The 21,778-nt window shown below is 42.6% G+C and overlaps 2 protein-coding genes across 7 annotated transcripts in view; one reads left to right on the top strand and one right to left on the bottom strand.

Moving 5' to 3' along the window:
- Positions 1 to 6,523, bottom strand: part of TCEANC2 (transcription elongation factor A N-terminal and central domain containing 2) — an 11,986-nt gene extending 5,463 nt beyond the window's left edge. The window contains exons 1-3 of one of the 3 annotated variants that reach the window (XM_037907319.2): positions 6,394 to 6,523; positions 5,487 to 5,632; positions 953 to 1,094 (exon numbers count right to left, since the gene is read on the bottom strand). In XM_037907319.2, the coding sequence (XP_037763247.1) occupies positions 953 to 1,094; positions 5,487 to 5,588 (244 nt within the window). In that variant the 5' untranslated portion in view covers positions 5,589 to 5,632; positions 6,394 to 6,523. Of the gene's footprint in view, positions 1 to 952; positions 1,095 to 5,486; positions 5,633 to 6,317 lie in introns of all 3 variants that reach the window. The other 2 variants (XM_037907318.2, XM_037907317.2) reach the window with 2 other exon arrangements.
- On the top strand, positions 6,506 to 21,360 carry TMEM59 (transmembrane protein 59). 4 transcript variants are annotated; one of them, XM_037907310.2, is made up of 8 exons: positions 6,506 to 6,679; positions 10,764 to 10,869; positions 13,171 to 13,265; positions 13,476 to 13,628; positions 13,957 to 14,029; positions 14,397 to 14,481; positions 17,046 to 17,154; positions 18,897 to 21,360. In XM_037907310.2, exons 1-8 carry the CDS (start codon positions 6,506 to 6,508, stop codon positions 19,050 to 19,052), a joined length of 951 nt encoding a protein of 316 aa, XP_037763238.1. In that variant the 3' UTR covers positions 19,053 to 21,360. The 4 variants fall into 4 exon arrangements, with proteins under 4 accessions (XP_037763238.1, XP_037763239.1, XP_037763240.1 ...); XM_037907311.2 differs by having other exon boundaries at positions 18,900 to 21,360; XM_037907312.2 differs by having other exon boundaries at positions 14,400 to 14,481.
- Positions 21,361 to 21,778: the final 418 nt, after the last annotated feature.

Consider the following 21,778-nt stretch of genomic DNA (forward strand, 5'->3'; position numbering starts at 1 on the left):
GAGGCGCTGTCCCATAATCCCCTTAAGTCAAGTGGCCACTTTTCTCATTAAGAAAAGGAGTACTTGTGGCACCTTTGAGACTAACAAATTTATTTGAGCATAAGTTTCGTGAGCTACAGCTCACTTCATCGACTGTAGCTCACGAAAGCTTATGCTCAAATAAATTGGTTAGTTTCTAAGGTGCCACAAGTACTCCTTTTCTTTTTGCGAATACAGACTAACACGGCTGCTACTCTGAAACTCTTCTCATTGTTTGGAATCACTGCAGGAATGCGGATATGCCCTTTGAAAGCTCTCTTTCTGACAGCCGGCTGCTTATCTGCTCCGAGACAAAGCAACCATTACTGTGGAATGCTGTGTGTGTGAGAGAGAGAGGCGGGAGGAGGGGTCTGCTGCTGTGTGAACTTACAAGGCATGCTGACATTCTTTCAGCCCCCCAAAAAATCCACTCTCTCCCCCCACATACATACATACATACATACACACACACACACTCTGTCACACTCCACCCCAATCCCCCATTTTAAAAGCACATTGCAGTCACTTGCATGCTGGGATAACTACCACAATGCACTGCTCTCTGTGGCCGTTGCAAGAGCTGCTAATGTGGCCACGCCAGAGCACTTGTAGCTGTCAAGTGTGGACAGACTGCAGCGCTTTCCCTATTGCGCTCTATGAAGGCTGGTTTAACTCAAAGCGCTCTACAGCTGCAAGTGTAGCCATGCCCTAAATAACTGTGAATAATTCAAGGAGAACTCTTTCTTCGCTGTACTAAGAATTTTGCAGACCACGTAGCTACCTACCACCAGGATTTTGTTCAACAATAAGGTAAAGTGCTTAGGACCATTACAGAAAAATACTGTCAACAATTCCCATGTGTATGGAAAAATCCAACAAGCAAAGGACACAAATCGATCTCATTTTCACACTCTAAATTAGATACAAAGTGCACCTATTTTTGTTGAAAGTAACACATCCTTAGAAGGTATTTTCTTCTTTAATTCCTCCAAAGCTTCGATCAAATTATCTTTAGACTGGCCAGGAAGCTCCAGGACAGATTTCCATCTTTTTATGTCTTCTACAACCACCACTCTCTGGGAAAGAGAAAAGTCATTAGGAAAGTGGAATATTCTTATTGCAAATAAAGATGTTGGCCTTCATCTCAGCTAATGGGGCTGTTATCGACACATGAATTATTGATCATGACATGAACCAGAGCACAGAATATGTGATGGTCCAAAATGATGGGTAATTGCTTGAGAGCAGCTCCCTGTTGTAAATCAGGACAGGAATATCTAGAGGGCAAAGTGAGATTCTTAATCTTATTCTGCCAAACACAGGGCAATTAGCTGCAAATGTCTCCTAGAAAAAGACAGTTATGCAAGTGTTCAGACTTTGGGAAGCCCACTGTATAAATGGCTTAATAAAGAGGGGATGAGAGGGAGTGGATGGGGGAAGCAGCTAATTATAATATTGTTAGTAGCAACTTAGTACCAGGCAGGGCCTGAATCTGCCCCACTTCTGTTTTTGACTTCAGAAATCTCAGAGCAGGTAGAGAAAAGGAGCTAGGGAGCACCACAGAGGGACTGAAAGAATCCAGTCAATAACGTATCTGGCATTTACATAGTGCCTTTCACCCCAAACATCTTGCAGTGACGCTCCCAAATAAAAGATTACAAGAAGCCTGAGTCTTGTTACGTGTAAGATGTAGTGCAAGACCTTTTACAATCGTTCAGCAATGGTTATGCAGCTGATATGCTGTTTGTATCCTCCTCTGTCTTATATTTCGATTATACCTCTTTGGTACAAGGCAAAATTTTTCTGTTCTGTTTGCAAGCACCTAGCACAATAAGGCCCTGATCCAAGACTGGGGACACAAGTGCTATCACAATTAATAATAATCATCTCTTGGCTGCAAAATAACCTGCAGGGGGAAAACAATGAAAAAACTAAAGGAGTGCTTGTGGCACCTTAGAGACTAACAAATTTATTAGAGCATGAGCTACAGCTCACTTCATCGGATGCATACAGTGGAAAATATAGTGGGGAGATTTTATATACACAGAGAACATGAAACAATGGTATCCGTAAAAAGAAAAGGAGTACCATTGTTTCATGTTCTCTGTGTATATAAAATCTCCCCACTATATTTTCCACTGTATGCATCCGATGAAGTGAGCTGTAGCTCACGAAAGCTTATGCTCAAATAAATTTGCTAGTCTCTAAGGTGCCACAAGTCCTCCTTTTCTTTTTACGGATACAGACTAACACGGCTGCTACTCTGAAACCAATGAAAAAACTGCCACTCAAGAAAGCGGTGTAAGAAGGGAGGGCTGAAAAGCATGCACCTCTACCCACAGATTGTCCTTTTCAATTATCTATATCATGCCCAGATGCTACAGTGAGGGGCACGTTAGAAATGCTCAGATACAGACTGACTAATGGATATGCAGGAATCACTTCACTCACTGTTGAAATGCAAGTTACTCTTTTTTTTTTTTTTTTTTTTTAAAAACGTCTGCAATTAGGACCTGAATGGGAGAAAACTCACCACCCAATTCCCACTTCTAGCAAGATCAAAAGGGGAAGAGTGCTATCAAAAGTGCTATGGTAATACAAATAATAAATTATTATTAATGGCCAATTGGCCTGTGTCCTTTCCCTCTCCCCATCAAGCATGGAGTTCTGCAAATCTTAAAGCCAGTTCAGTGTGGAGATTCAGGAAAAATACACGTCTCAGAGAATCTCTGTCAAATGCTTTAATCCCATGCAGAGAGGGTGGTGTTGGATCCACCTGTACATTCTAAATGTGTCTCAAAATGCATTCTTGCTGCCTATTTGAATAGTGTATGCACATTTTACGTTCTTTAAATACAACATTTATAAATACAATCATGCGCCTGATGAATGGCACTCCTGGATGATGCTTCCAGCATTAGTGTTGCTACTTGGAGCATTATGACATCCCATAGGTTTAGAATGACCTCATATAGTAACTGTACACTGTACCGATGTATTCTGCAACTAATTATGAGTCCAAGTTTCAGCTACACTTTCTTAGCAGCTGCAAAATTATGAGCATAGAAATGCGTATGCACATGGATAGTTACGCAATTACTCTGTATGAGCTGCAAAATCTATATGTACAGATTTACAGGCCACCTGAGACTGGCTGAAAGTTTGACCCTATGTTTGTGTCTTGGTGGTTTTTTGTTTGTGATTAATCATAAAACTTTCTAAACAAATTCTAAATCTTTTCTTCAGAAAGCTTATATCATGCAGAATCTTGTACTCATGTCACCAAATATCTGACCATTGTTTATAGAATGCCTCTCAATCTGATGGAGAGAGCCTATCCATTGTAGTGTTTACTGACAGAGCACACACCACTGAACAGCAGCCATATGTGGGGAGGAATGGAGCAGCCATTCTGTGTCAACTTTACATGATTGTTTTCAGGTAAGGAAATAAATCACTTCTAAAATTGAAGCCAAAGGTAAACTTGGACATGGGCTGATTGTAAATACCCAAGTCAGAATTTTGGCCAGAACAACAGGAGTAACACCACACCTTGCTAACATTTGCCATAAGATCTTCAATGACCACACATATTTATTTGACAAATAGTATTTCCAGCAATCCAGTGCCCCCTCGTGGTGTGGTGGAGCACTGGATCAGTAGGGAGAGAAGTGTCACCTAAATGACCAACACCATTTCTTACAGCAACCTGGGCTTCCTTTAGAGGATTTTCATTGAACTATTAACCATGTCTTAGCCTAGGAGATCTGATAAAATAAAGCCTGAAGTCTATAGAATAATTGCTACTGGTCATCAGCCCCTTTAGGATCCTAGAGTGCAGGTACACACACTTACACTTCTAATTACAGAATTCCTAATGCTCAAGTGAAAGGGCTAAACTAAACTGTGCCCAATTTTACAGGATACTGAATGGGACTGTTGCACACTGGGTTCTGAAATACTGATTAGGGATGAAAATTTCACCCTAGAGCAGAGGCAGATAAACTTTTTGGCCTAAGGGCTGCATTGGGTTTCTGAAATTGTTTGGAGGGCCGGTTAGGGGAGGCTGTGCCTCCCCAAACAGCCAAGCATGGCCCAGCCCCCACCCCCATCCAATCCCCCCTGCTTCTTGCTCCCGAGACTCCTGCCCCATCCAACCCCCTCTGTTCCCTGACGGCCCCCCGGGGACCACTGCCCCATCCACCCCTCCTGCTCTCAGTCCCCTGGCTGCCCCCAGACCCCCCGCCCCTAACTGCCCCCCGCTGCCCCATCCAACCCCCCCCCCCTTCCTGACTGCCCACCCAGGACCCCTGCCCCATCCAACCGCCCCTCCTCCCTGACCGCCCCTGGACCCCTCACCCCTAACTGCCCCCTGCCCCTAACTGCCCTCCACCACCCCATTCAAACCCCCCTCTCCTTCCTGACTGCTCCCCCGGGACCCCTGCCCCATCCACCCCCCCGCTCCCTGTCCCCAACTGCCCCCCCATCCAACCCCTCCCCTCCTTCCTGACTGCCCCCCCGGGACCCCTGCCCCATCCACCCCCCCCGCTCCCTGTCCCCAACCACCTCCCCCATCCAAACCCCCCCTCCTTCCTGACTGCCCCCCCGGGACCCCTGCCCGCATTCAACCCCCCTGTTCCCGGCCCTTTGACCGCCCCGACCCTATCCACACCCCTGACCATCCCCCAAACTCCTCTACCCTATATCCAACCCGCCTCCTGCCCCCATACTGCGCTGCCTGGAGCACTGGGACAGGCAGCCGCGCAGCACAGAGCACTGGGTCAGGCCGGGCTCTGCAGCCCCGCTGCCCAGAGCATTGAGCCGTGCAGCGGTGTGACTGTGGGGAAGAGGGGACAGCAGGGGAGGGGCCGGGGATCAGCCTCCCAGGCCAGGAGCTCAGGGGTGGGGCAGGACGGTCCCGTGGACCCACCTATGCCCTAGAGAAAGGGGTGGGAAGTAATCCCATGTTACCGTTAATGGTCCGAAAGGAAATTCAGAGGCCTATTCCTTGGGGGCCCCACATCTAAGCTTCAGATATGAATGACTTGGACTCACTAAAACTGTAACTTCATATCTCAGCAGGGTGAATCTAACACATTATCCTTTCAAGACCCAAATCTGATGTTGCCTCAGTTTATGGTGTACATGCATTAGATGAGCTTAAAAACCAACGTCCTATCTGCTTTAGATACACATTAAATGTTCCACGGCCTTTTTTGTAATAGGCCATTGCTCCAGCGTCTTTGGAGTACATTTTCTTTCTCCTGACTGTTGTGCTGAGTGTTTGTTGTCTTCTTGGCTGCTGTCCATCTCAGAGGCAGCAGCTTTTCAGTGGTGCTGTACGTACTCTCTCAAGTGCTCTGTGATCCTTTGGGACAGAAGTTGCTATGTAAACTACATCAGGCCTACACTGAAAATACTATACTGATCTCTTCTCCATCCATTCCCTTTGCCCTCCCCACACTTACCTTCAGAGATTCTATAGTGGCTTGCTTGTAAACCTTTGCTCCTGGATCTCTTTTCCTAGGGCTTTCTTGAGCTTTGGGTTTTCGTATCACAAATCTATCCATGATGGACACTTAAAGGTCTCCAAGTTTTTGGTTAGGTGCAGCAGCTGTTTCAGTGAGAAAACAGTTGTCCGTTTTCTTTTATGAAACTGTATTGGTAATATTGCTTTAACTTAAAGGCAGATTGTTGACAGGAATACCAGCAAAACTAATCTCTGCGCCTGAGCTGCAGGTAGATAGGGGACGGGGTGGGGGAGGGCTTTGATGGCAATGTTACACTGAGCCCCAACTTCAGTGAAGCTGCAGGGCACAAGAGACAATTGGGGGGAGTGGAGGGGGGGGCCTGGGCTGCTACCGTGGCTCCCTGGGGCTGGCTGGAGATTTGGGGTGACGCTGCCGGGTACGCAAAGGGGCGGGGCTACGAGTTACAACATGCACCGTGGGGACAGGCATGGGGTGCCCGGCTCATGCCCCAGGGGGAGGGATGGACTTGGGGGGCCTGGCCCTTGGAGGGCGCAGGAGGAGGGAGGGAGGGAGGGAGTCGGGGGGCCTGGCCCACGGAGGTGGGGGGGGGAGTCGGGGGCCCGTCCCGCGGAGGTGGGGGGGGGAGGAGGAGGGAGGGAGTCGGGGGGCCCGGCCTGCGGGAGTGGGGGGAGTCGGGGTGTCCGGCAGGGCGTGGAGTGGCCGCGCTGGGGAGCCGGGGACTGCGGGGCGGGGTGGCGGGGCTCGGGCTGGGCAGCAGCGACCCCCAAAGGCCACGGGAGACCAGTTACACGGTTCCCCCGAACCTACTCGCGCCGCCTGGCCCGGAAGCGACTCGCCGCGTAGTTCCCGGCGAAGGCGGTTCTCCCTCTCCTGCCCAGCTCACCTCCGACCGGGAAACTGCGTCTCCCGTCAGGCCCCGCGGCGAGGGAACTCTCGCAATATCGCTCAAGCCCCGTCTTCACCGCAGGGCCGGAAGTGGCAGAGGGAGGGGCAAGATGGCGGCGCTGCGGGGGAGCCTGGCGGGGCTGGGTCTCTTTCTGCTACTCCAGGTCTGCAGGAGGAGCTGGGCGGCCGCCGGCTCCTCCGAGGCCTTTGACTCGGCGCTGGGGAGCACGGCGTCGTGCCACCGGGCCTGTCAGCTGACGTACCCCCTGCACACCTACCCCAAGGTACGGGACCCCCACCGGCTGCCCCCTTCCCGAACGAGCCCGTCCGGGTACGGGCCTCCCCTCCCCCAGCCGCTCCTGCGCTATGGGGCTCCCTTGGCGCCTCCCCCGAAACCTTCGTCCAGGTACAGGCCTCCCAATGCCGTCCCCCGCCCGGCACGGAGCCAGACGCCGCCCCCTGCACTCTGGCCCCAAGGCGCAGGGCCTTCCGCCGGGCTCCCCCGGCTTCTCCCCAGCTGGCACCGTCCCTGGTGTGGCTCAAGTCAGTGAGGCTCAGCTGGCATGACAAGCTCGGCAAGTGTTGCCGGAACATAAGAGAGACTCCTCAGGTATTTGTCGGGATGAGGAAGACCCGCTTCCCCCGCCCGATAGCTTCTGAGGTTTGTTCACCCTGGTCCATTGGTTGTTGGTGAGTCCTTATCTGGTAGCAGGTGCTTCTAGGTACGGGGCCCTCAGCCAGGAAGATTCCCCCTACACACACCAACCCCAAGATATGCCCGGTTCCTTTCGCGGGCCCACGGGATACAGATAGACTAGAACAGTGGTTCTCAAACTTTTGTACTGGTGACCCTTTTCACATAGCAAGCCTCTGAGTGAGACCCCCCCCATACATTAAAAACACTTTTAATATATTTAACACCATTATAAATACTGGAGGCAAAGCGGGGTTTGGGGTGGAGGCTGACAGCTCATGACCCCCCATGTAATAACCTTGTGACCCCCTGAGGGGTCCTGACCCCTAGTTGGAGAACCCCTGGACTAGATGAGGTAATATCTCTTATTGGTTCAACTTTTGTTGGTGGAAGGTAAAAGCTTTTGAACTACACAGATCTCTTCTTCAGGTCTGGGGAAGGAAGTAGACCTGAAGAAGAGCTCTGTGTAGCAGTCAGTAATCTCTCTGTAAAATATAATCTTTTGGGGGAAGAGGTTGTTGTGGGGTTTCCATGTGTCCTGTTTTCTTCTCCCTCCTTCCCTCAAAGAAACAATATCAACTTCATTTGGGCTGCTCTGGCTTTAAAACCATACAAACTATCTGTGTGTGTTGACAAGTAAAAAGTCCTGAATCATGACACTGATAAAACATTTGAATTATAGAGGATGAAGTCTGAAGAGTTGTAAAAAATGAGCACTCCAAACCCCTCCCCCCCCACCCCCCCAGGTTCTAGTTAACTTAGGCAGATGTCTTTCATGGTATCTATCTTTATAAAAGGAAGGTGTTGGAAAACTGTTCCCCCAGCTCTGTTTCATGTTGAGGTTCAGCATCAGTTCAGGATTCCATAGAATTTTGAGTTACTGTTGGAATTTGGAAAATTCATTATTCTTTTCAGTCTTGTGTGAATTTTTGACTGATAATACACTGCTGCAGATAGAGAATAAAATATAACAAGTTGAGTTCAAAATGTGGGGTGCACAAATAATAAATGAGGGAGAAGGGTAATAGAACAGAAAGTTTGAAGTGTGGAATTAATATTTTTAGAATAAAACTACATAACCATGGATTTGAGTCAGTAACTGCGATGTGTATACCTCAACAATGAGTGGAAGCAGCAAAGACTTGTGTGGATGGAATGAAATATATATCAAGAATATGGGACTTTATGCCCCATGTTGAGATGTCTAAGCATGATACCAATCGCAAAAAAGGCCAAAGTTTGGGAATTGAATCATTGTAAAATTAAACATCTTTCTTCCTTAATTCCAACCCCAAATCTTTTCCTACTGCAGATCAAATTTCAGACTCCTGTGGTTTTTGTTGGAGGACTTTAGCAAGTTTTTGAAGGAAGTTGAGACTCTGGTGTTTCTTGTAGCTTTTAGAGTTTTTAAAAAAACTCAACACTTTGAGCTCATCATTGTAGTATACATCATAAAGAGGCCAATAAAATGACACACACAGTTTTCTTCCTACTGAGTCCTTTGTGACTTAAACAATCCATCCTGTGTTGATTTTAAGCACTATCTACCACTAAGCTACCAAATAGAAATAGAGGTGGCAGGAAACTTTTATTTTGGAAAAATACATTCATTGTTTTGTTTAACTCATGAAAGAGAAACTTTATTAAGACTTATCAGGATAATCTGTGTATGCATCTTACCTGCCAAAGCCAATTCAATACGAATGTCAACATCTGTGGCATATTTTCTGCAGCAGAATATTTCTGTTAGAGAGACAGTCAAAGTTGTTAGGCTTTATTTAAAAAAAAATAAAATCTTGACCCAGTTTGGCAGTTGTTTTGATATTTTATACTGCAAAAACATATAGAACATCTGTGTCTGAAAGAAACACACATCAGTTTTTTTGCAAGGGGTTATATGGTAAGGTGTGGTGTGTTTGCCTTGTTCCTTTAATAATTGATTCAAAGTTCTGTCTTCACCTGTAAAGCAGATGGTGACAACCATAAGGATGAGGACAGAGCCAAAAGACCTGTCGTGAGTTTTCCTGTTAACAGATTCACATTGTGTCAAATGCAGAACAATGCTAATGGTTTACAACAACACTACAAACAACTAGTTATGCTGGTCCTAACATATGAGAGAGACAAGGTAGGTGAGCTAATATCTTTTACTGGAACAGCTTCTGTTGGAGGAAGGTACCAACATTCAAACTACACAAAGTTCTTCAGGTCTGTGGAAAGAAGTCAGATGCTTTTTGAAAGCTTGTGCTTTCCACCAACAGAAATTTGTCCAGTAAAAGGTATTACCTTATCTATCTTGTCTCTGACAAGATAGTTTCACAATGTGGAATATTTTTCTAACTCTCTATTTTTATTGCTTTGCTATAAAAAAAACAAGCAAAATTTCTAAGATACCAGGGAAGTAGGTACTTGCCTCATCTAAACACAGTTTTTCTACCAGTATGGTATAACTACTCTAGTTGGGGGCATGTTTTTTTATCTAAATAGTTATAATGTTACAACTCCTAGTTACACTCATGCAACTTAGCGTGGCTGTAGTTATACTAATACAAAGGTGCCATATACCAGTGTAGCTTATTCCCCTTTCCATAAGGAAATAAGCTATGCTATGCTTGTATGACTGTGACCACACTAGGAGGGTTGTACTGTCTTAGCTACACCGGTACTGCTCTAGCTATACAACTTTTGTGACTAGACAAGCCCTCAAATGAAGTGTACCTCACAGATCCCATTTCTCTGCCACATGGTACTTCTAGTAATTAAAAGAGTGTGTTTCTCACAGCTAAGTGAGTATTTTCTTGTGAAACAAAGTACTATAGCACTTCATTAATTATTGGGAGAAGCATTAAGTTGTTTTTTACTTTGTCTTCTGAATGCTACCATACTATAATCTTGATTGGGGCATTATACAGAGAGCTCGATATAGTCCCTGCCCTGAAGAACTTACAGTCTAAGACTGTAACACATGAAAGGAGAGAAAGAGGGTGACAGTCAAATAGGAACATTGATATACTTTTTTTTTATACACGTGCTGTATCTCAGTTTTGTAATTACATAAAGGAATACTCTTCTCTCTTTCCCTCAGCAAAACCATTAAATAGTATGTTGACTGGCTATTTTGACAAGTAAGTAGCCATGACACAGGAATAGTGCACCACAAAATATACTCTGGTTACTTATTTTGACAACTCTTTTTACTTCTAATTATATCCCATAACAAATAATTGTTGTTTTGACAATATGCCATTCACCTGCATTATGACTTCTCACTGATAGCGTTTGCCATTAAATCTTTGAGAGGTAAGGACTGCCAACTTTCTGTATGGATTAGTGAAGTGACGGTTAATAGGTTCTACTTCAATTCTTTAGCAGCTAATACCTTTATTTTTAAAGCTGTCATTTTTCAGAAATGCATTTTTGAACTTGCTGACTTTAGTGATCTGTCTATTCAAGGCCGGCTCCTTGCTGAATAAAGAACCGTGTTCTGCTTGGACCTTGGTGTTTGGCTGACTTCTAAGGTTTTCTTTTTGTTTGGGGTTTTTTGCTAGAACATTTTCCAAGGTAGCTTTTATAGTACTCAGAAAAGTAGTAATGTTTGCTTGTTGCTACCCTAGGTTCTTAGGTGGAGTATTAGTAATCTCTTTAGCAACCCTGCTTTTCTTGTAACTTCCCAGGAAGAGGAACTGTATGCATGTCAGCGAGGCTGCAGACTGTTTTCTATTTGTCAGTTTGTGGATGATGGAATTGACTTGAATCGGACCAAACTGGAATGTGACTCTGGTAAGATAATTCTGTGCTCTTTCCACAAGATGTAATATGAAGAGACAAATGAAGGGAAGAGTGGAAAAGTATAAAGGGATACTGTCAATTTGACTTTTTTAAAATTGGTATTACTCTTAAAAAAAAGTTTGATAGAGCACTCATTAAAATTTCTCAAATTTTTAAAAGGGATTTCTGCTTTGTGAGCCTTTAAAACATAAGGGCCCTTTTGGCCAAGGGAAAAACTTAGGTGATGTAACCATATTAGGTGTAAAATGGTTAGCTGACAATGTAATTTTCAAACTAATAGTGTCTTTTACTCCATGCAACATTGTGCAATGACATAACATAATAAATGACATCAGTTGCAATGATTTTCGTAGCCCTATTTGTTGGGACTGTATGGGTTGGTATTTACTTCAGCTGAAATGTTTGCTTTACAAAGCACAAATCTTGATGAACTGTGTACTACATCACTAATATGGCCTCATTCAACCTTAATTTACAATCTCTTTACTATGGAAAGAGAAACAAATCTTAATTACATTCTCTGCCTTTCATATAGTTAAACAACTTGGGAGCTGGGTGTATGTCTTGTTGAATTAAGCCATTAAATATCAAACATTCATGAATAACTAATTGTTTAAAAGGATTAATTATCTGAAGATCAGAGAAGAATGTTGATAGTTAAAACTGTGAAAATACTTGTTACAAATTATATACCAAGCTAGTACTGAGATCAAAAGCGTGGTGCCAAGCAAGCGAGGCAGGAGAGGGAGCATCTCTCCCTAAGTGCCAACTCAGCACTAAAAAGAGGCTTAATCGTGTGCTGAAGGCAAAAGGGGCAGTGGCAAGCTCCAACAGCAGAGAGAGTTGGGGAAAGGCATGTTAGTACAATACAGAGCTGTGTTATATGAGCTGGGAATAGGCGAGAGCTGCAGAGAAGCAGTATCCTTTGCACAGCTGTGATATAGGCATTTCTTTTCAATTGCCAAACCCCACATCAAGGGGGATTATAAAAAGGGGTGAGGCAGCTGAGTCTGAATTGTTGCCTCCTTTCCTGTACAACATTTCCACCCTGGACTGTTGCCTTCTGCCTGTTCATTTGCAGTGGTCTTAGAACACTGATTTTGTTCATTGCTTGGTGGCTGTCCTGTGCTTTGTGATGCACTTTCTGATCATTCTGTTCAGTTCTGTCTCTAGGTGCTTCTGTGGCTGCCAGTTGTCTGACTTTGTGACTGTTTTACCATAGGACTATTGCTCAGGCTCCTGAGAACTCCACACTCAGATATTTGGTTGATTACTGTGCATTCCCTGCCAGATTTTTGTCTACCCTGTTTCCATAGACTGCCCATTTCTGGTTCTATGCTTGTTCATTTTCCTCTCCTGTGAGGAAATAGATAGTACTAATGTTTGGTATGCACTTTTACTTGTCAAGTCTGTTCTTTTTGTGCCTTCTGGCCTAAGCCTCCCAATACCCTAGTGAGAGAGGATTATCCCCACTTGACTTCTGTGCTTCGGTTCCCCAGATGCAGAGACTTTTCCCAAGGTCATACAGCAGGTGGGTGGCTAAGCCACAAATAGAATACAAATCTTCTGGCTTCTGTACTGCTAGTCCTTTATTTTAAATATTGGATAAAGATATTTGGAAATAAGAGCAGAACTGACTTTATATTTTTGATAAAGCTTGAAATTGGTATAGAAAGTCTAACTATACTCATGCAACACTGATGGGCAAACCCTCCCTTGTTCCCTGTTATGCTATGGCTCTCTGAAGTTTGATGGATTTCTCTGTTAGTTTACTTCCTTCTGGGATCCCAGTTCCATCCCCTGGAGCAAAACTTAAACTCTTCCATGGTATGTGGGAGGGAAGGCCACAGTACTGTGGGAGGGTTTTATCAGAATTTGGGCTGATAATCCATGCCATCTCTGGAACAAAATCCTTGCCTATTCTACTGGGTTGAGGCCGTGTTAATTTACGTCACTCTGTTGGAATTTACTATACCAGTAGTTGCTCTTTATTTTGATTGTTTTTTGCTTTTCCTCATTTCTGTGATCAAATGCTATTGCTGCACTCAGCTTTTAGACATAACCCAGCTTTATGCCTATTCTAGATCAATCATCTAGATTGCATCAGCCCAAAGAACCCAGTACCAGCATTGGTATATTGCTCTCATATTATTCCTCAGGTGGGAGTGGGAGTTTTTAAAATTGTCACTTGAGTCCTTATCAGACTGTACCTACACCTTACACTCGTGCTTTCAGTTGCTGACTTAAAATGTGAAATTATTTTCCAATTTACACAACCTTTCTTCTTTGCAGCCTGTACTGAAGCGTATTCCCAGTCCGATGAACAATATGCTTGCCATCTTGGGTGCCAGAATCAGCAGCCATTTGCTGCACTGAGACAAGAGCAAGTAAGCATGTAGCATGTTTGTCAAATGCCACCTACTTGTTTTCTGCTGCTCACATTGTCTCTTTTTTTTTTCAAATTTAATAAGTGTGTGTGTGTGTAGAAAGACGGAGAGAAATTCTCTATTTAAAGACTAAAACCTTACTGGGGACAGTGTTAAATTGCTCGAATATGTACAGAACAAATTGAAAACCAGTTAGTGATGTGTTTACAGTTAATGTCCCTGATGCCAAGGATTCATCTCCTTTTCCCTCTGACACTGGTGAGATCGTTCTGGAGTGACATGATGGACTCAGCACAGAGCTTCATAACTTCCTCATGGACCTTCTACCTTCAAGCAGATGATGGCAAAATAGTTATATTCCAGGTGCTTGCTTGCTTTTTTACTTTTACAAGACTTTGTGTGTCCTGGGTGTTAACTGTTGGTCTCCTGCTTCTTCCAATCACAGAACAGTTAGTAGAGCAGTCTCAGAAAGTAACTGCATGCTTAATGTTTGGCAGCAGTCAGTCTATCTTTGTAGTGGTCACTGGATTTGCAATGTAGAAAGCAAAATTAACTTAAATGAGTAGTGTCACAAAATTTTCCCATTTATTTTGCAAATGTAAATGATGCTTATGGGATGACTATAATTTTATAGTTAATTGAAGCTTTATGAAATACAAACAAGACCTTACAATTTTCATTATTGTTTTAGTCAAAGCCAGAAGTTCAATACATTCCAGAGGACACCACAGATCTGAAAGAATCGTTGTTGAGCGAAACATCCTGTAAGTTGGTTTGGGTTCTTTAGAGTGCAAATGAAAATACTCATAACGTGCAAGAGTAAGTCAAATCTTCTACAAAGGGAAAAGTGCATGTCATTATGGGCAGCCTGTCATTCTCACTGTCACCCTGTGTACATTGCAACAAAGGCCACAGTAGTAAACTCCTTTTAAAATGTATTTTAAATATAGCATGGTATTTATGCCCTTGCCACACTGGAATTAGAACAATTTTAAAGAAGCTGTCTATTATCAATGTCTTCGTATAGACAGGGACTATATGAGACTAGAGTTTTTAAACATAAATCTCGGGTGGTTTTTTTGTTTTTTTTTATTGTGACCTTATAATGGAGCTGTCATTGTGATATTTCAGCAGACCTACAGCCAGGAGGTTCACGGGCACACAGAGGATTTTTTGAAGAGGAGGAAAGCAAGAGCTTTTTCAAATGTCTTTCTATGTATGTATCTTCTACTGTCTTATAAAAGCTTAAAGGGTAAGATGACATTCCTTCCCCATATATTTTACATGTCATAGACTCCATCAGAAAATCTCAAAATGACAGAACTGTGTTCAGGAAAGATGATGTTTTGGAGGAGATGCTAAAAGGGAGGTTCTGAGCACTTGTGTTAAAGAGCTCACTGCTCCCTTCTCAAGAAAATAGATATTAGCCACAATATACTTGTTGGCTATTTGGCCAACCTAATCTCTCCATTCAGTTTAAGCTGACCGTGATATTTGTCATTTCCTGTCCCACACTGCTGATATTTTGCAGCAAACTGTTAATTTCACTGGTTTCCTAGATCCGGCTGCCTGTCAAGATGAAGTGATTGATTTGTGTAGTACTTTGGGATTGTCTAGTGTGAAAGGTGCTGTATAAATAAGCAGTTTTACTTTATTTCTAGGTTGATGGGATAAATATAACTTTGCTCTTTTTCTTTCATTAATTTTTGCTACTGAGCAGCCAGATGCGTTCACACACTTCTAGACATACAAAATAATTGGGTCTAAATTAGTTGCAAGAAAGATCTTGGCATCATTATGAGTACACTGAAAACATCCTCTCAATGTGCAGCAGCAGTCAAAAAAGCTAACAATGTTAATAATTAGGAGGGGAATAGATACAAAAATCAGAAAATCCATGGTACACCTACATATTGAATACTGCATACAGTTCTGGTCACCTCATATTGAAAAATATTTTAGAATCAGAAAAGGCACATAAGAACAGCCATACTGGGTCAGACCAAAAGTCCATCTACCCCAGTATCCTGTCTTCAACAGTGCCCAATACCAAGTGCCCCAGAGGGAATGAACAGAACAGGTAATGATCAAGTACTATATCCCCTGTCACCCATTCCCAGCTTCTGGCAAACACCATTCCTGCCCATCCTGGCTAATAACCATTGCTGGACCCTATCCTCCATTAATTTATCTAGTTTTTTTTTTTAATCCTGTTATAGTCTTGGCCTTCACAACATTCTCAGGCAAGGAGTTCCACAGGTTGACCTTGCGTTGTCAAAAAATACTTCCTTTTGTTTATTTTAAACCTGCTGCCTATTAATTTCATTTGGTGGCCCATAGTTCTTGTATTATGAGAAGGAGTAGGTAACACTTCCTTATTTACTTTCTCCCACACCAGTCATGATTTTATAGACCTCTATCATATCCCGCCCTTAGTCGTCTCTTCTCCAGGCTGAAAAGTCTTATTAATTTCTCCTCATAAGGCAGCAGTTCCATACCCCTAATAATTTTTGTTGCCCTTTTTCTGAACCTTTTCCAAGTCCAATATATCTTTTTTGAGATGGGGCAACCACATCTGACCGCAGTATTCAAGATGTGGGTGTACAATGGGTTTATATAGAGGCAATATGATATTTTCTGTCATATTATCTATCCCTATCTTAATGATTCCCAACGTTCTGTATGCTTTTTTGACTGCCACTGCACATTGAGTGGATGTTTTCAGAGAACCATCCACAATGACTCGAAGATCTTTCTTGAGTGGTAACAGCTAATTTAGACCCGATCATTTTATATGTATAGTTGGGATTGTTTTCCAGTGTGCGTTACTTTGCATTTATCAACATCAACTGTCAACAGAATGATTAGGAGTATGGAACAGCTTTCATATGACGGGAGATTAAAAGGACTGGGACTGATCAGCTTAGAAAAGAGATGACTAAAGGGAGATGTGATAGAGGTCTATAAAGTCATGAATGTTGTGGAGATAGTGAATAGGGAAATGTTGTTGTTTACCCCTTCACATAACACAAGAACTAAGGGTCACCCGATTAAATTACTAGGCAGCTGGTTTAAAACAAACAAAAGAAAATAATACTTCACACACTGCACAGTCAACCTGTGGAACTCAGTGCCCTGGGATGTTGTGAAGGCCAAAAGTGTAACTGGGTTGGGTCCATCAGTGCTATTAGCCAAGATGGTCAGGAACGCAACCCCATGCTCCAGGTATCCCTAAACCTCCAACTGCCAGAAGCTGGGACTGGATGACAGTGGGTGGATCACTCAGTTGTCATATTCTGTTTATTCCCTCTGAAGCATCTGGCACTGGCCACTGTCAGAAGATAGGATACTGGGCTAGATGGACCATTGGTCTGACAAGTATGGCCGTTATGTTCTTTAGAATTGTGCTAACCATTTGGCTGCTATTTCCCTGGCATAATGAGGTTCTTAAGGCAGAAAGAGAGATTAGAGATTTAGCTGTCATGCATACAAAATGCAGTTAATGGAGAGATTTGTATGCTAAATAGCTTAAAGCAGGAGTCAGCTTGGGATCTAGTAAAGAAACTGCCAGACTTGATTAGTTCTGCTTCCCTATCCTGTACCTGAAGACTGGTAACTAAGGTGGGGTGGGAGGCTGGTTTCCCAGACTCCTCCAGTGAAGCATTCAACTGAATGATCTAGACCCGGGAACGCAGATTGGTAAAGGCCAGCATATGTCTTTAGGAATATCCTGTTTTCTTAACCTGTTCAACAACTTTAACGATGTTCATTACATTTCAGAAATTCTGGTTGGATTTTAACGACTACACTCGTTCTCTCCGTACTGGTGCTACTCTGGATTTGTTGTGCTACGGTTGCTACCGCGGTACAGCAGTATGTTCCATCTGAGGTAAAGCTCATTATTCCATAGCTTACGGCACCGTGCAGTTACTCATATTGCTTACTGCCTGAAATGCTCTAAGGTCTGAGGTATAGAGCTGGTGTTTTGATTCACTGGCAGTTCTGCAAAATTAAAAATAGAATGTGCTAGAATCAAACTAAAAATGTTGGCAGATCAAGTCGGTGCATTTTGATCTGGGTTTAACAAAATGTTTCATCTGCTTCAAAATGAAGCACTTTGTGTTGTGACATTTTAAAAATAAAGACAAAAGAAATGTATGGTCTAGATTCACAAAATGGGGGGAGAAGGTTGTGGGGGTGCCTCCCTTTATAGTCTTTAGCCCAGTAGATAGGGCACTTAGCTGGGATGTGAGTGACCTGTGTTCCCCTCTCTGCGTGCTCTGGAGCAGGGATTTGAACTTTGGTCTCCCACTTGGCAGAAGAGTGCCCTATTGGTATTTGGGGCAGGTCTCAATCTCTCAAAGTTGTTCAACTGTGTGTAAGTAAATTAGTCGTTGGACCAAGGACATAAATGTGGGTCTCCCATCTCAAGGTGAGTGCCCATAACCGTGAGGCTATAGTCATTCTCACTCTTTAGCCCAACGATTATTCAAGCATTTTGTTGAAGCTGTTTCACTTTGTATAAGTGACAGAGACAGTGAAATGACTGCAGTGTCATGATTAGGGCTCTCACCTTGGAGGTGGGAAACCCAAGTTTGTGTCCTTATTCCAATAACTGTTTAATTACGGTGTTCACACACAGAGAGGAACAACTTCAGCAAAAGAGATTAAGATGTGATCTAATACCCTCCCATATCCCAGTGCTTAGGGCAGTGATACTCAATTAGATCTGCCTGTGGGCCATAGGGTTGCCCAGTGTCTGTTTTTTGACTGAAACATCCAGTCAAAAAGAGACCCTGGTGCTGACCCGGCCACTAAAAATCCAGTCAGCAGGGCTAAGGCAGGCTCCCTGGCTGCTCTGGCTCTGCATGGCTCCTGGAAGCGGCTGGCATGTTTGCCTCCTATGCACAGGGGTGACCCCAGGGGCTCCGTGCGATGCCCTCACCCCGAGCGCTCCCATTGGCCGGGAACCCTCTTCCCCATGGTAACCATGTTTGACAACTGGAAATCTGCTCCGGCAAAAAGATACTAGAAACAAAAGTATGATTACCGGGAGCATTCACTAAACCATTAAAAGGGTTTTAATAAGATCGTAAAAAGGCTGAGAATGGCCAGAACTTATGGACATGATATGGGTGAGTGGCAGGAATCTGATTGGAGGAGGGGAGAAGGGACTCGCTGAACTGACATCTCCCCACTTTCCTTCCTCTAAAAATATGCAAGACTGGCAAGTACCACACTCATTCTGACAGGAACATACCAGTCCTAGCCTGGGACTCAGACTCAACTGTGAACATGAATTTTAGATAGCATGGAAAATATTTCATAGTAAGAGTTGAAGCATTGCTACTTTGAGGACCTTCAAAACCTCACTGAGAAATGTATGCTCATAGTTATATGCCAGAAGCTGGGAATGGGCAACAGGGGATGGATCACTTGATTATCCGTTCTGTTCATTCCCTCTGAAGCACCTGGCATTGGCCACTGTCGGGAAACAAGCTACTGGGCTAGAAGGACTGTTGGCCTGACCCTTTATGGCCTTTCTGTGTTCTTATGGCTAAGCATGTCTTGAGTCTTGCATTCAGAACCTGTAATGATATGATCTTTTTAAAATAAGTTTAATTATTTCAGAAGTTGAGCATCTATGGAGACTTGGAGTACACGAATGAACAAAAACTGACCAGATACCCAGCTTCTGCTCTTGTTGTTATTCGATGCAAGACTGATGAACAGGAAGAAGCAGGACCTCTACCCACAAAAGTTAATCTGGCTCATTCAGCAATTTAAATAGTTTAAAAGAATTTAATAGACTAATTCTAGCAGTTCTATCAACTCCTGGTGGTTTTTTATGGTTTCTTCAGATGCGGGGCATAGCGGTCAGTGTTTAAATGCAAATAAAGTTACAGAATCAACAAATCAGTCTGTTATGGAATCCTTGTTTTCCTCTAGTAGTGAAGAGAATGGCATGTTTAATTTGCAGGGTTTTGTTTTTTGTTTTGTTTTTTTTTCAAATATATGTAATTGCTTTCACTGGAGTTTGTAATGTGTCCTTTTTGCTTAACACAAACTAAGCATGCTCTCTACACTTGTACCATGGCACTTTCAATCAGTCATTTCTAACTGTTCTATGATGAAAGATCAGAATTAGCTCTGTAAAAGTAGGATATAAATTCTAAGTGGGCAGAAGATGATTAGGTCAGGCATTTTCAGTTGTGAGGAACTAAGAACATTAATTATAGAACTATTTGCAGAAATTTTGTATTATCCGTTCATCCGTTTGTATTGTGTTATCCGTTTGGAAAAACCCTTTTCCCAAAAATAGAAATATATTTTTTCTACAGTTATCAATATGCAGAGCATTATTGAGGTACTGCAGGTTGAGCTCAGACCGTCAGAAATGCAAGCTTTTAATGACTCATGGACATATCCTTTTACACACACAAAAGTGACATGCTTATTTATTCGTTTGACAAACTTTAGCCTTAAACTCTTCAATAGCTTGTTAGGTTAGATCATACTTTTTCTGAAGGAACTCCCTTTGCTGTATTGATTAACTAATTGGGTCCAGTTGTTCCATTGTCAGAAAAAAATTGATTACTGAAAACTGAGAATAGATTTAGAAAAGTAGAATGACTGTAGCCTTTCGCTATGACTCTTAATTAACCATGATGCACTCAGTATGAGACTCATCCACAGCATCCCCCCAATATATGCCACCTGATCACATTCTGCTACATTAGTAAATAACTAATACAATTCAGTAACCATATGAGAGAATATTGTTATAGCTAGTTTGTCCAACACAGTTCTGTTCTTTACTACAGCCGCTATGATCTAGTGGTGCCTGCTAGGCATCTATAAGCAAGGGACTGTGATGGTTTTCCTTACAAAGTCTCTTTGCAAATGTTTAGAAACTGGCCAAAATTCTATCTCAGAGCCTTAACTTTTTGAAATTTGTCTGATTATGTCTACATTCAGGTAAGAAGTAGGCCATAGAAATCTACTGGTTTTGCATAGCTTTTGTACTCTAGCAAAAATTATACTCGAGATGTTCCAGAGAATAGCTCATTACATGAATTAAAACCAGAAGAATAATTTCAAGTTTGGTTGAGAGTGAGGTTTAGAAAAGGGTGAGTTTCTAAAGTTTGAGGACTATATAGTTGTGGTTATAGATCATGTATTATGGATCCATACTTAGAGTGCATACCACATACACTGTGGTGCTTGCTATATGTGTTAAGCATACACAGAGCTGCTACAAATCGGTGTTCTCTTCAAAACTATGTGCCCCATACATTTTTGTCATGAAGGTGTAAGAAGTTCAGAATCTAATTCTTCAAGGGGTCTAGTGTGTTATTGTATAAAACATTGAATTTAAGCCCGATTCCATAGTAACTTTTGGTTGATGTGGCATTGAAAGAGGATCTGACTTACAACCATGAAAGTTGGAGTGAAATGCTGTTCTTAACGTGATGTCTTTATTAAATACCTAGGTTATACAAGGGTCTCAAAATGTGATGGTTGGTTGTGCAGTGCTTTAAAAACACTTTCATAATCTGATGCAGAAAAATAGCTTTTTCTATATGTGTAGTAGTAATCAGTCCTAAGACTCTCATTTCTATGCAGTTATGTACTTCAGACATCAGTACACAGCCTTGTTTAATGCAGAATGCTGATGTGCTAGTATCAAATGTAACTTGTGCAATGACAGTTTAAAATCTTTAGGTGCAAATGCAGACTTTATATCAGGCTATGGCTGGTATTCTTTGCACTAACTTTGTCTGCAGTGCAGTCTCTGAAGACATTTTAATTATCCCAAATCTTGACGTATAACTAGCATTGAATATAGCATCTATGTAGCATTGAATCTGTTTTCCCTGTGATGTGTAAATGCTGGAAATCGTGTTTATATAGCCTCACTGAAAGTATAACTGTCCAGTTGCCTGTTTCAGTACTATGTATAGTACAGCTTTCATTATGTCAATGACTTTAATTTTTAACTCATGAGTGTAAAACTGTTTTTTCTTAACTTATCTTTCTAAAGGTGGATGTTTTCAAATGTTTAAATTTTTAATTATATTTGGGTTAATCAACAGCTTCTAGTTTTTATTTTGAGCTGTAATATCTGCTTAAACTTCTGAAAACCAGAAGTGAAAGGAAGAAAAAAAAATCAACCAATAGATATAAATAAAAGTTCAAGTCTTGGGCCTTGCTACTTACCTGAAATGTTACTATACAATGAATAGATGCTGAAGTCCAGGACTCAGTAACACTCTTCCATGGGTGACGCCTACAAAAGTTGAGTTCCTGTAATGAACTTCTCAAGGTATTAATTTCTATAATATAATTTCTGTAGTCGAAAGAACCAGATTTTCACAGTATTATAAATTTCAGGTTTTATCCAGGTATATCTTCTGTTATCAGAATAAAATTAATGCCAGAAGTTCCTACTCTAAATACAGACTGCAATTCAGTCATCTTGGCATTTGAAAATACGGTAGTTTGTAATCATT

Source organism: Chelonia mydas, chromosome 8, assembly GCF_015237465.2.
Source record: "Chelonia mydas isolate rCheMyd1 chromosome 8, rCheMyd1.pri.v2, whole genome shotgun sequence".
NCBI classification, from domain to species: Eukaryota; Metazoa; Chordata; order Testudines; family Cheloniidae; genus Chelonia; species Chelonia mydas.